Raw genomic sequence first — 12,953 nt, 5'->3', positions numbered from 1 at the left:
CGAGAAGGAAGAAAGAACGAACATGAACCCCAACATGTTCTCGAGCTTCACGGGTCAGATAGGACCCGCCGCTGAAAAATCCACCCCCGTCCAATTCGGCACCGGAATTCGCCGCCCTCCTCCTCCGACGACCGCCCCTCCTTTTCCCCACTCCGCCCCTCTCCGATCTCCTCCTCCTCCCAGGTCCGATCACCCCTCAAAGTTTCAATCTTTACATCCTTCTCCATTATAATCTCAGATATTAAATTGTCGATTCTCTTTGAGCGCCTATTGAATCTGTTTAGTTACTGCATTTTGGGTTTAAGGGTTTAGGGGTTACTTCTCAAAGCCCCAATTAATTTAGGTTTGAGTTTTTAATACCAAGCATTGCTTTAAGCTTTAGCTGATAGTTGGGTTCTTTGTATAATTCATATGTTTTTTTTTGGGTGAAATGTTGATGGTCTTGATTTTGATCACAGTAAACCTGAAGCTCTAGGGCAACCCCGATCGCCGCAGTTGGTATTTCAAGGTTCTCATCCTGGTGCAAGTAATTCTTACCGACCTGCAGGGGGAGTGCAAAGGTAAATGAAGCCCTTTGTCTACCTCTCTACAGTGGTTATGTTGTTTTTGAGGCATTGCTATTGGTAGAAATGCTGCCATGGATTGCTTTTGTTTTAGGGAAATCAAAGGATATATGGAGCTGTGTTTACCGATTTAAAGATGTTTGTTGTTACGCATTACGACCATTGTCAGTATCTGTAATGAGTACATTGTTCCGATAATTGCATGTTGTAACTTCCGATATGATTGTTGGAGTTGTTGGATGTAATACTTTACTAGATTTGTTTCCCTTCATCTATTGAATGCATTATTGATAGTGTATTAGAAAAGGTGAGATCGTAAAGTGAGATGAGGAAAGAATTTCTTGCACTCCTGATTTTGTGACTCTTCTGTGCTGGACAAAAGGTCTGAGTAATTCATGATTGTGGAAAGCTCCTGACTCCTGTGATGTAGAATCTAAGGGCTATCATTTATGTGCACATTTTTGGTCTTTTAATATGTACAAGGTTGTTATACTTTGTTTTTTAGTAGATGTTGAAGTGGTGACTAGTGAGGCATGAGATCTTTTAGTTGGCGGGAAACAGAAATCCTTAAAAAAAAAAATGAACGTCCTATTGGATGATTTTTGAAATTAAATATGGAATTCTGGTAGTTATAGAGAATGCTTGTTATTTGCAATCATATATATCTTTATACCGATTGAATTTGAAACTACAGATATAAATTTTGCTTGCAGTTTCAACACAGAAATCACTTCGCCAATTTATTTGTTTTATTTACCTTGGCAAGTGCCTTTGTGCGGCACCTCAGGAACCTTAAGATTGCCTTTGGGCTTTTGATTACCCTGTTTGCACTCTTCTTTCAGATGCTTTTGTTTTTATTCTGCCATATATATGTATATTAGCCTAACTCATGTTCTCAGGCTCTTAAAAGGCTGTCTTTGGAATAGTTTGTCAGATCAAGATACCTTTTATTATTGGTCCTTGATACCGTATCTGCATTTCTTTTCTCTACATTTTTGCCTTCATGCTTAATGAATGTCAAACTCATATTGGTAACTTATTTTTTCTTTTTCTGCCAGGTCCCCTGAACCTCTTCTTAGTTGGAATGGTGCTCAGAGACCATTGTCAAAAAATAATGATGCCAAGGTTCATCAAAGGCCATCTGCCGTCACATCATTTGTTGTTTCTCGTAATTCTGACACTAGTGTTACAGCCAAGGTTTCCAGGTTCCAGGACATGCGAGGGAACAGATCCCCTCCCTTTGTATCAAGAGATATAAATATCAGAAATTCTCCTCAAAGTGTCCCAAGAAGGTATGTTCTATCTATTAGTGTATCACACAATATAATCCTTTTTTTTCCTTTCGTTGTCTAATTATGTTTCTGATTTTTCATTATTTTTTGCTTCACTGGTCCACTATACCTTCTTAACTGTGAATCTGTAACTGCATTATGACCTCAACTTTTGATTTGGCTCAGTGTATGAATTTTAAAGATGAATTTGTTCTGTCAGTTCATTAATGATATGCATTTTCTACCTTCTTGTGATCATGTGGCAATTAGGGTTAGTGTCACAATAGGAGTGAATTTTTCTTCAACTTCTTTTTAATATTTTCCATGAATACAAGCTCCTGAACTATATCTTTGAGTTTTAGCTTATTTTTAGATCTACCTGTACTTTCTTGTTCCAACAACCACTAAGTTTCAATGACCATTTTCTCGTTTCAACTATTTGCAGTCATATAGTTCCTCCAAGAACTCAATCACCTACCTCGACTTCATATAACTCTCAGCCTGTTCAGGATTTCAATCGTGTAGGTGGAGATGAAGGGTAAGTTCTAAGATCTAACTTCAGCTCTGTCCGTGAGTGTCAACTGAGCTAGTGACTTTTACATTATCAATCTTCTGCATGGGGATGGGGTATCCTCTTGGGTGCTTTCATAACACCACCATGTATGGTGCTCTGAGGTTGTTCTTGTTCGAGACTTTGATCAAGTGCATAATAGTTGCCCTACTTTATGTTGTATCGAGGTTCTGCTCTAATTTGTTTAATGCAATCACGGCTCAGATTTTCCTCTACATATGTGCAGACACTTGGTTCCTCCAAGATCACAGTCACCTCCCTCATCATCTTATAACCATCATCCTGTTGAAGATTTTGATTGTTTTGGTGGAGTTGAAAGGTGGGTTCAAAGTTCAATTATGTTTGATCCTTTACTTTGTTTAATCCAAAGGTCACTAAGATTTTCTGTTAATATGTACAGTCACTTGATTACTCCACAATCACGATCACCTCCCGCAGGCTCCTATAACCATCATCCTGTTGAGGACTTTGATCATCCTGGTGGAGTTGTAGGGTAAGTTCTAAGTACTGCTCTGTGTTTGTGTGTGTGTGTGTGTGTGTGTGTGTCATGTGATCTGGTGATTTCACAGTTTTGATCTTTTGAGTGGAGAGATCATGTTTTGCATGCTTTCAATTAACAATACCAATCCATGGTACTTAGACTTGGGTTGAGGCTTGATGTGAGCATATTATTTGTGGAGTAGTGGACTACACTATCTTCAATTATATTGATCTTTTAATGTGTTTTCATGTCTGCACATTGTTATGGAAATCATCAGTGTGTCAAGCAATCGGGTGATTTCACAGTTTTGATCTTTTGAGTTGGATTGAGTCTTGACGTGAGCATAATATATGTGGACTACAGTCACCACACAATCTTCAAATCTATTATCTTTAAATGTATCTTCCTGTCTGCACTTCTCCAAATCTATTATCTTTTAATGTATTTTCCTGCGTGCACTTTGTTATGGGATCATCATAAAATATAGAAGTGATAGAACTGTACTTTGAACCATTTTTCCTTAAATGCGTGTTTCTTCCCTTGCTACTGGTATACATGGTTGCTGTATTTTCCTGTGCCAGTTTTAATTTTATTCTTCTCCCCCCCATTATCACTATTGATCTCTGTTTAAGTAGGCTGTTGTTTGTCATACACGTATGTATTTTACTCTTTTGAACTGAATAGTTCCCCAAAGTTGATAGATGATCATGCCAGATTGCAGGCTTATCAAGAATCATCTCGAGTATCACCTTCTGTCAGCCCTTTTGACTCTGGTAGAAGAACTCCTGTGAACTATGATGACGTCCAAGTCCTGAAACGAGCTAGGTTCCTACTTCTACCCTACTATAATGAAGTTATCCATGATAAGTCTCGTTCTTAATAAACGACTGTAAAGCTCCTAATCATTGTAATCAATAATATTTGAGATACCCCAAGTTACAGTAGGGGTGAACTTTTGTAGTTCTGGAGGCCAAACAGGGAAAAAGGTGTATTTCTGAAATGGCCAAGGAGATACAGTGAACGGCATTTTAGAACCTGTTTCTTGTAAAAAAGGGCTTTGTCAATGCAAACATGTATAATAACTAAGTGGATCTTTTGTTAGAGCAGCTAGCTACAGGGTTGGGAAATGAGATCGCTAACTGGATGAACTGAAAAAACATGTGACTTTTCTTGTTGGTATTAGCATATCCGATCCAAGGGAGAATGGATCCGAGTTAATTCCTGATCCTGGTATCTGCTTCCCTTTCAGGCCTTCTGTATCTCCTATGCGGCCAAATGCCACTTCAAGTGCAAATTTCAGTACTCACGATTCGCGGGTTCAGCAAAAGTCTCGGCAGTCTCCAAAAAATTCCTTTTCTGAAGCTGCTGCTAACAATTGGACTGCTATACCGGTTGCCAAAAGAATGATGTCGCCTCCTTTACTTCCTGAGGGAAATTCATATGCCACTCAAGATGATACTGAACGGTAAATTTTAGGGGGCATTAGTTACATTCTTACATGCTTACTCAAGTTTGAGGTTTTCTAACTTCGTTCTGAACTTCTGATGTATGTTTTCAGAGAGATGCAAGCAAAAGCAAAGCGATTAGCCCGCTTCAAGGTTGAGTTAAACAGAAGCCCACAGAATGGTAATGATATGGTAGAGCAAGGGATTTCTGCGATTAAAAGTGAACTATCTAGTGTTGAGAGGAACCGATCACTTGCATATAGTTCTACTCAATTGCCGAGGGATGTTACTGATGGCAATTCTGTATCCGAGAGCGAAGGTGTAGAATCATCTGGTGTCATTGTTGGTGTATGCCCAGATATGTGTCCAGGTATGCCCTTCAGCCAAGATACTAGATACTATTAGTATTGTCACATCAACATATGAGGAAATTAAAAAAATATATTTGTATTGCTACAACTCAGAGATATGGTGGAGGTGTTGTATAAAACCTTTGAGATGGTTATCTTATCAATAATCTCCTTTTCCATCTTTGTTTTGTTTCATTTTGCATTTGTTCTCTTGGTGTACACAGATTAGTTGCTATCTCCTCCTCTCTTTTTTTAGTTTGTTGTATATTGTTTAGTATGAACTCAATTTCTATGAGAAAACTTAAATGGGCCTACCAGTTTATTTATAGTAACATCTTTTGATTTCTTCGATTATGCTTGAATAGTATGAGAGTTGCAATCTTTGTATCTGACCTAGAATTTTCATTGATATCAGATTCAGAAAGGGCAGAGCGAGAAAGGAAAGGTGACCTTGATCAGCATGAACGTGTGGATGGGGATAGAAATCAAACCAGCATGTCCCTTGCTGTTAAAAAGGTATTTATATATTGCACAGGATTGACATGAATGAGGTCATTCCCTTTTGTCCCTTAAAAATCAATCCATATTAACATCATGGATCATAGATGCTAATATAAATCTGAATACAGTATAACAGGACAGCTGAGCGGGATGCAAACCTGATAAGACCGATGCCAATCCTGCAGAAGACAATGGATTATTTGCTCAATTTACTAGATAAACCTTACAGTAATCGATTTCTTAGCATGTATAACTTTTTGTGGGACAGAATGCGGGCCATCCGAATGGACCTAAGAATGCAACACATCTTTAACCAAGAGGCTATTAATATGTTGGAGCAAATGGTGAATCTTCTGAACTTTTTCATGCTTGAACGATTTATCTTTTCATTAACATAATTACGTCATCAATTATTGTTGCTTATGGGCTTGTTAGATCCGTCATAGTTTCTCGTTTGATGGTTTTCTGGAGACTTGTTAAATATTGCTACTTAATATCTCCTCTGGTTTTTGTTCTGATAACCTAAAGAGAGTTTATCACTCCACTTCTCATGATGCTTTAACAATTTAACTCCACTTATGAGTAGTTAAAAGTGAAAGGCAAATAATGGAGTGCAAATCATTTCATAATTTATAAACATATCAACCATTTATCTATGTCAAGTAAATTTTCTTGGCAACTGAAGTTATTCTTGAATTGTTGTTTCAAAGATATGCATCTTTTTGGTGATCTGTCCAAAGCTCAGTTCAATCATCTGAAGATTGAATATTATGGCTCATTGTCAAACATTTTATATCAGATAAGACTTCACATAATTGCGATGCATGAATTGTGCGAATACTCAAGAGGAGAGGGGTTTGCTGAAGGATTTGATGCTCACCTCAATATTGAGCAGATGAATAAAACATCGGTAGAATTGTTCCAATTGTACGATGATCACAGAAAGAAAGGAATAAAAATTCCTACAGAAAAAGAATTTCGAGGTTATTATGCGCTTCTCAAGCTGGACAAGCATCCTGGGCATATGGTGAGTGATCTGCAGTTATCACTCTGTCATTCAGTTTTTCGTTTTGTCGCTGTTTATGGAAACAAAGTTTTACTTTTAGGTTGAACCTGCTGAGCTCTCGCTTGATCTTGCAAAGATGACTCCAGAAATAAGACAAACTTCAGAGGTGCTATTTGCACGTGATGTAGCAAGGTAACTTGACTTTGAATGTATCTTTTGGTTTTGGTTTCCATCATAATATAGATATTAAACAAATTTTGTCTTGCAGAGCATGTAGAACTGGTAATTTCATTGCCTTCTTTCGACTTTCAAGGAAAGCAACTTATCTCCAAGCGTGCTTGATGCACGCTCATTTTGCAAAGGTATAAATAGCTGCTGCTTGTGGTTTATGGTTCTGTTTCACAGTTACCTATATGATCTTTGACCTCGTAATCAATAATTATAAAGAATTTAAAGAAGTAGACAATGTTGCGTGTGTTTCTATGATTAAAAAAAATTAAAGAATTTTCGCTTTAATACCACATTTTTATGCATGAAATTAGTTATATATGTGATATCTTAGAGAAATGGCACAAACAAAACTATGAACAATGTGTCTCGAAGTGTCAAGGGCTCAAGAGAATTTTGAATTTCAGTTATTATTTGAAGAATTATGGGCTTTGAGTTGCAGGTTCCAACCAAGCCTATACAATCTCATAATTGAAACTTAAATAAGAAATAAATACGTGTAGATTTTTAGGGTTACATCGTAAAGAAAAAAAAAGTTTCATAGGGGTGGTTCTATTGCAGTCTTGGATCTGAAGGATTTGAATTTCAAAGCATTTTTTTATGCCAGCACAATGTGTGTACTTAATAGTTTATAAATCGGAGTAAGGAAGTAGTCTCAAATGAAACACTGTGCTCACATGAAATGTTTTTCGAAGAAAAGTTTGAATTGAGCTCTGATCATTGTTTTAATTGAAGTATGGTTATTTGCGTGTCTTTGATGTGTACATGTATATACCCAATGGTAACTGCGAAACTTCTCCCCCTCCTTCACTGCTTTCCTTCGTATATATGGGGCTCCAGTGACCCTCACACGTGAGTTCAGAGAACTAAATCTAAAACCAAGTGGCAGACAGGTCTGACCAAAAGGTCTCTGATTAAGCATAAATATTAAGATTTCCTTATCAGAATTTGGTACATCCAACTAACAACAATTTCTGTTTTTTTTTGGACCAGTTACGGACTCTGGCACTTGCTTCTCTACAAGCAGGTCTCCAGAATAACCAAGGTCTCCCTATTGCTGATGTTGCCAAGTGGCTAGCCGTGGAGGTACCATCATTCATGAAAATTGTAATTTGCACCCTCTTCAGAAAAAGAAACTTTTTACTTCTCTTATGCTTACACATTTATGATTGAAATTAGGAAGAGGAAATCGAAAGCCTTTCAGAATATCATGGATTCCAGATGAAATCGTACAATAAAGAAGTATATATTGTAAAGGAAGGTTCATTTCTAAATGGCGATGAAGAATATCCTACAAAGTGTTCTAAACTTGTGGACACAAAAAAATCAAGGACGATAATCAAGGATGTTTTATCTTCTGGTCAAGTCGCATGCTTACCTGTGGAAGCTTCAAAAGATATTCAGCTGACTATACCAAACAAGATTGGAATAAAAACTGCTTCATATGATGAAAGGAAAAGTCTTGTGCAGGATAAACCATCTATTCCAGTAGTAAATCCCATCCTTGAAGTTGATGTAGAAATGCGCAATTATGAAGTTGTTTCATCCCCAAAAGATACCAGTCCAAGGCAGAAAATAATTCCAACTGCAATTTTTTCCCCCCAAATAGATGTCAGACAAAAGCAGCAGATGATTCAAACACCAATAGCTTTGTCCCTAAATGATAGCAGAGTAAAGCAGCAAGTGATTAACTTGCCATCTGTTGGTCGTTGCCCTACAGATGATAATCAGATGGTGTCTGTTTCTTCTTTCCCGTGGGATCTCTCATATAAACCCCAACCTTACAAATTTGGTTTAAATGATAAGGCGAACAAAGATGCTTTTTACAGTGACTCTCCAGAGAAAAGCATGCATTCTGATTTGGAAGCAATACCATTGCAGATTGTGTCAAAAACATCTCTGCATTCTCCAGTTGGTACATATAGTTACGAGGAAGAATGTTCAGTAGGCCAAATTGTGTCTAATAACTTGGACAATGAGAATCTTACAGATCTTCCTCAGGACGGAAATCATCGACAGGAGGAAATTGCCGAGGCAAAACTGAAGCTGATCTTTAGGTACTTTAGCTTTTGTGGTCTTTTGCATGTTAAGAATGTGGTTATAATATCCATTTACATTCCCACTTCTTATCTCATTAGGTTATGGAGGCGGCGCTCTGTGAAGTTTAGGCAACTGCGAGAGCAAAAGCAGATGATTGCAAATGCTGCATTGAATTCTTTATCATTGGGACCACCAATTCAACTGAAAAGAGTTGTAAGCGGCTTCAAATAATCTGACATTAATATAACCTGTATACATTTATATGCAGATTTTGGTTTTCTATGTTCTAAGAAATATAGCTTAACAACAGAATGTATATTGTGTTTCACAAATTCACTTGTTAGTAACTTGTAAAGTAGATTATCTAACTTGTAATTAGGTACTTACATAATATACTTGACGGCTATATTGTGATTTTTTTTTCAATGCCTCAATTGGACAATTGTCACTTACATATTAATAAAAGGGTTTCAGTTGACTTCCTTTTGTTCAACTGAAAATTCGTTTTAGTTTTAAGTCTTCCGAATATGTTGTGAAGTGCATATTTTACTATTGGCTCCTTACCAACAAGATTTCTTTGGTTTTTGACCTTTTAGTAAATAATGTATATACTGTTATGAAATCTAAATGACGATTTTAAAAATTTCAATGCTTTTTTTGTAGCCACCGTGCATGCCTGGTGACTTTGACATTGATCGAATTTTGAGGGAGAGACATCAAAAGCAAGGCCAGTCCTGGTCTAGTCTTAATGTTTCAGATGTAATAGCAGATACACTACGCACAAGAAACCAGGATGCCAGATGCCTGTGCTGGAAAATTGTTGTATATTCTCAGATGAACAGTATAGAAGATGATGAACTCAGGCAAAGGAATCATGCCCTGGAAGCAGCACCCTGGTTGCTTTCAAAGCTCATGCCTTTGGAAAACAACGACGAGGATCTCCTAGTTTCATCGCCTGGCATGTCGATATGGAAGAAATGGATTGAAGGCCAATCTGGTTCAGAGCTGGCCTGCTGTTTATCTGTTGTTAAGGATGCAAACAGTCAAAATCTGATTGAGTCTGTATCTGGTACAAGTGCACTTTTGTTTCTTGTATCAGGAAGCATCCCTTGGAAATTGCAAAAAGTCCAGCTCAATAACCTTCTGATGTCAGTACCGTATGGCTCCTGCTTACCTCTTCTGATTCTAGCTGGTTCATTCAAGAATGATGTTACAGATCCTTCCTCCATTATAGTTGAGAATATGGGTCTCCAAGATTTGGATATGTCCCAAATAAGCAGCTTTCGGATTGTTTCTCTTCTAGAAAATCAGAAAAGAGAGCAACTGGATGGGTTCTATAGTGACAACCGACTGAGGGATGGACTCAGATGGCTTGCAAGTAAATCACCTCTTCAACCCATTCTTCACCATGTGAAAACACATGAATTGATTCTGACATACCTGAATTCTTCATTGGAGGCACTCGAGAAAATGAAAGATTATGAGGTGGGTCCAAATAACTGTATCCTAGCCTTCAATGAAGCTTTAGATCAGTCACAGAGGGAAATTGCTGCTGCTGCTGCTGAAGCAAATCCTGCTTGCATGCCTTGCCCTGAGATTGCTTTGCTGGAGGAATTCAGTGAAGAACACAAGCTGGTGAACTGGTGCTTGCCAAGCATAGGATGGAGTTCAGTGGCAAAAATAGAACCACTAATCTCAGCTCTAGGGAGTTGTAGACTTCCCCCTTTTCCTAATAGTATCTCATGGTTGCCCAGATGTTCGAATGCAAGGAAGGAGATCGAAAGCCTGAGAGTTGAACTTGAAAATGGCTTGATGGGGTACCTTGCAGATTCGAAGATGATGGGACTTGCACTTGCTATAAAAGAGGCACATGTAATGCTACAAAGTAGTTGTCGACTTGAGTGCCACGACTCTTGCTGCTACATTGTGCCTAAGTGGACAACGATTTTTCGTAGAATCTTCAATTGGCAGTTGATGGGATTGGCTACCGGAACATCCTCTTCAGCTTATGTCCTGGAGTGTCCTCATTTCAGTTCAACTTTTGGGAGCCTGGGTAAATTGAGGCTTGAAGATAGTGAACCTTCGGCATATCATCTCAATCAGCCGACTCTGGATGAAGTTATTGAAGTTTTCCGTAGCCCTCTAATGTTTCATAGAGATCAGCCCTTGCAAGAAACTGATCTGAATCTTCCGGAGACATCTCCTAATGGTTCAGTTCATGAGACTCCCAGCACATATGATCTTATGGATGATGACACACGCTTAACCAATGATATAGAGGATCTACATCACGTAAATAGAGAACTAGGAGTTGGTGGCAGAGAAATGGTGGTGACTGGAAAAGAGACCAAGGAAGATGATAAATTGAGTATATTGTTGGAGCAGTGTAACATGTTGCAAAGTGTGATAGATAAGAAGTTGTCCATTTATTTCTAACCTGTTAATAATCTTGTAACAATTTTGTAATTGGTGTATTTTAGCTACTGCAACGGCTGTATGACCTTGACATTATTTTTTATACATGAGGGAATGGTGAATTTTCATTCATTTATTTATTTATTTTTGGTTCAATTGTCTAGCAAATCGCATTCAATTAAAATCAATAGAGCATTTGAACTTCATTTTATGTCATTAGCCAACATAATAATTAGTAGAAAATCAGTCTAATAGCTAAAAATTGAAGGAAAAAAATGTAAACAACGTGAGATGGGTTTATAGATATTTTAATTGTTTTCAAGGTTGTAGTCTTATTCACTCATATTTTGGTTAGAGTTCAAAGAGTTTTTTTTAAATCAACGCAAGGTCATATATTAATAACTTGAAATATGTAAATTAACACATTTCATCATCACGGGTTACAATAGAATTTGAAATATGCATCCAACCATTCCTATACTGAATCTCTGAGAAGAGGCCCAATAGAAACCGAGAACCTGTTAGCGACTGCTAACTTATTCAAAAACCTGCAAACACTAATCAAGCAAGAGGCACATCCCATCTTGGGTGTCCGCATCAAAAACAACATCCTCCACCACCACCTCGAGCTCAACAAGGGACTTGCCCAGCCCGTCCTTCAAAACAAGCTTCATTTTCGGCCCATACTTCTTAGCTCTATGAGGCACAAATTTCACATGCACCTCCCCTATCACTTTGGGCTTATTTGTCAACCCCTTGCGTCGGCCTAATTTACGTTTCTTGGGGAAATTGCCAACAACCAATCTTGGTGCGGCGAGCTCAGTTCGGCCTTGAACGGCAGCTCCAGTTCAATGTCTGAACAATCTCATGTTGGTATATTTTCAACACTGCTGCCACCTCCATTTCTGTTGACCATTTAGAACCCACCACCATGCTAGAAGCAAAAACTTCCACGATAGTGTGAAACAGGCGAAGGAGGCGGCGTTGTTGCAGTCACCACTCCAAACCGAGCCGCCAGTTCTACTACCGTGAAGCTGGGGATGTAGCAGACAAGTTGAGGCATTGCCAACACCGACCCAACATAGGAGGATGCCCCAGATGAATCTAGCCTCGATCTCACCCTAAACCCTAACCCAAATTTTGGGTTAGGGTTCTGAAAATGCTGCATCATAGTCAAACCCGATGCCAAATTTGCCTCCAAACCTACGACTTTCGCCTCATAAACATATGGCGACCATGCACACTTCCCAATATGCTCCATCAAACGACATGTCCGACAAAAGCCCAACATACGCTCATAGTTGAACGTGAGCATTGTGGGAACTGTTGGAGATGAGAGATTCCACATCTAAGAAAGTGACAAATAAAATAGAGATTATAAGTGGGTGGAAAATAATCAATTGTACCGAGGCCTTTTGTGATTAAAACCCAACACTGTGAGGTGGCTAAGTTCGAACAATATCGGTACAGTTGGTCAACGGGCCACGCTTTGTCACTGTTTAACATGCTATCAGAGCGGGTCCCTCTCCAGTCGCGCCTCCAATCTGTCGTGGGTCCAAGTTGGGTGCCATTTTGTCAGAGGCCCAAGATGGGTGTTATTATCATGTCATCGGTCACTAAGTGTCGTTGGTTACTGGACCTTTGTTTATTTCGTCCCAGTATGTGGAATGTTAATCTGTCACGTGCAGACCTAAAAAATTAGGTTGCACGTGAGGGGGCGTGTTAGAGAGGAGAGATCTCACATCTAAGAAGTGACAAATAAAATAGAGATTATAAGTAGGTGGAAAATAACCAATTGTATATAGGTTTTTTGTGATTAAACCCCAACAGCTGTGAGGTGACTAAGTTATGACAATATCGGTACAGTTGGTTCACAGAGTACGCTTTGTCACTGTTTAACAAGAACCTAGTCGATCCAAACTAAAACCGCATATGAGGGAAAGCCTGCTAGATTGGCTTTGAGAGACTATGAAAGACCCAAACATGTGCCCTAGCACCCCTCTTGATCTCAGTCTTGTTGATTTCCTCCAAAACACCCAACGTCTCACCCACTAGAGTCTCCGCCATTCCAGTCATCAACGC

General features: G+C 38.6%; 1 protein-coding gene across 1 annotated transcript; it reads left to right on the top strand.

Moving 5' to 3' along the window:
* On the top strand, positions 1-11,015 carry LOC126791454 (SAC3 family protein B). The gene is made up of 18 exons (XM_050517906.1): positions 1-183; positions 459-560; positions 1,622-1,855; positions 2,280-2,372; positions 2,632-2,724; positions 2,806-2,898; positions 3,601-3,711; positions 4,136-4,351; positions 4,445-4,701; positions 5,097-5,197; positions 5,311-5,526; positions 5,982-6,209; positions 6,289-6,380; positions 6,457-6,550; positions 7,410-7,502; positions 7,596-8,473; positions 8,555-8,669; positions 9,120-11,015. Exons 1-18 carry the CDS (start codon positions 23-25, stop codon positions 10,890-10,892), a joined length of 4,950 nt encoding a protein of 1,649 aa, XP_050373863.1. The 5' UTR covers positions 1-22; the 3' UTR covers positions 10,893-11,015.
* The last annotated feature ends 1,938 nt before the right edge of the window (positions 11,016-12,953 follow it).

This window comes from Argentina anserina, chromosome 4, assembly GCF_933775445.1.
Source record: "Argentina anserina chromosome 4, drPotAnse1.1, whole genome shotgun sequence".
Lineage (NCBI taxonomy): Eukaryota > Viridiplantae > Streptophyta > Magnoliopsida > Rosales > Rosaceae > Argentina > Argentina anserina.
The sequence above is the reverse complement of the archived record's forward strand: the minus strand, read 5'-3'. Positions and strand labels throughout refer to the sequence as shown.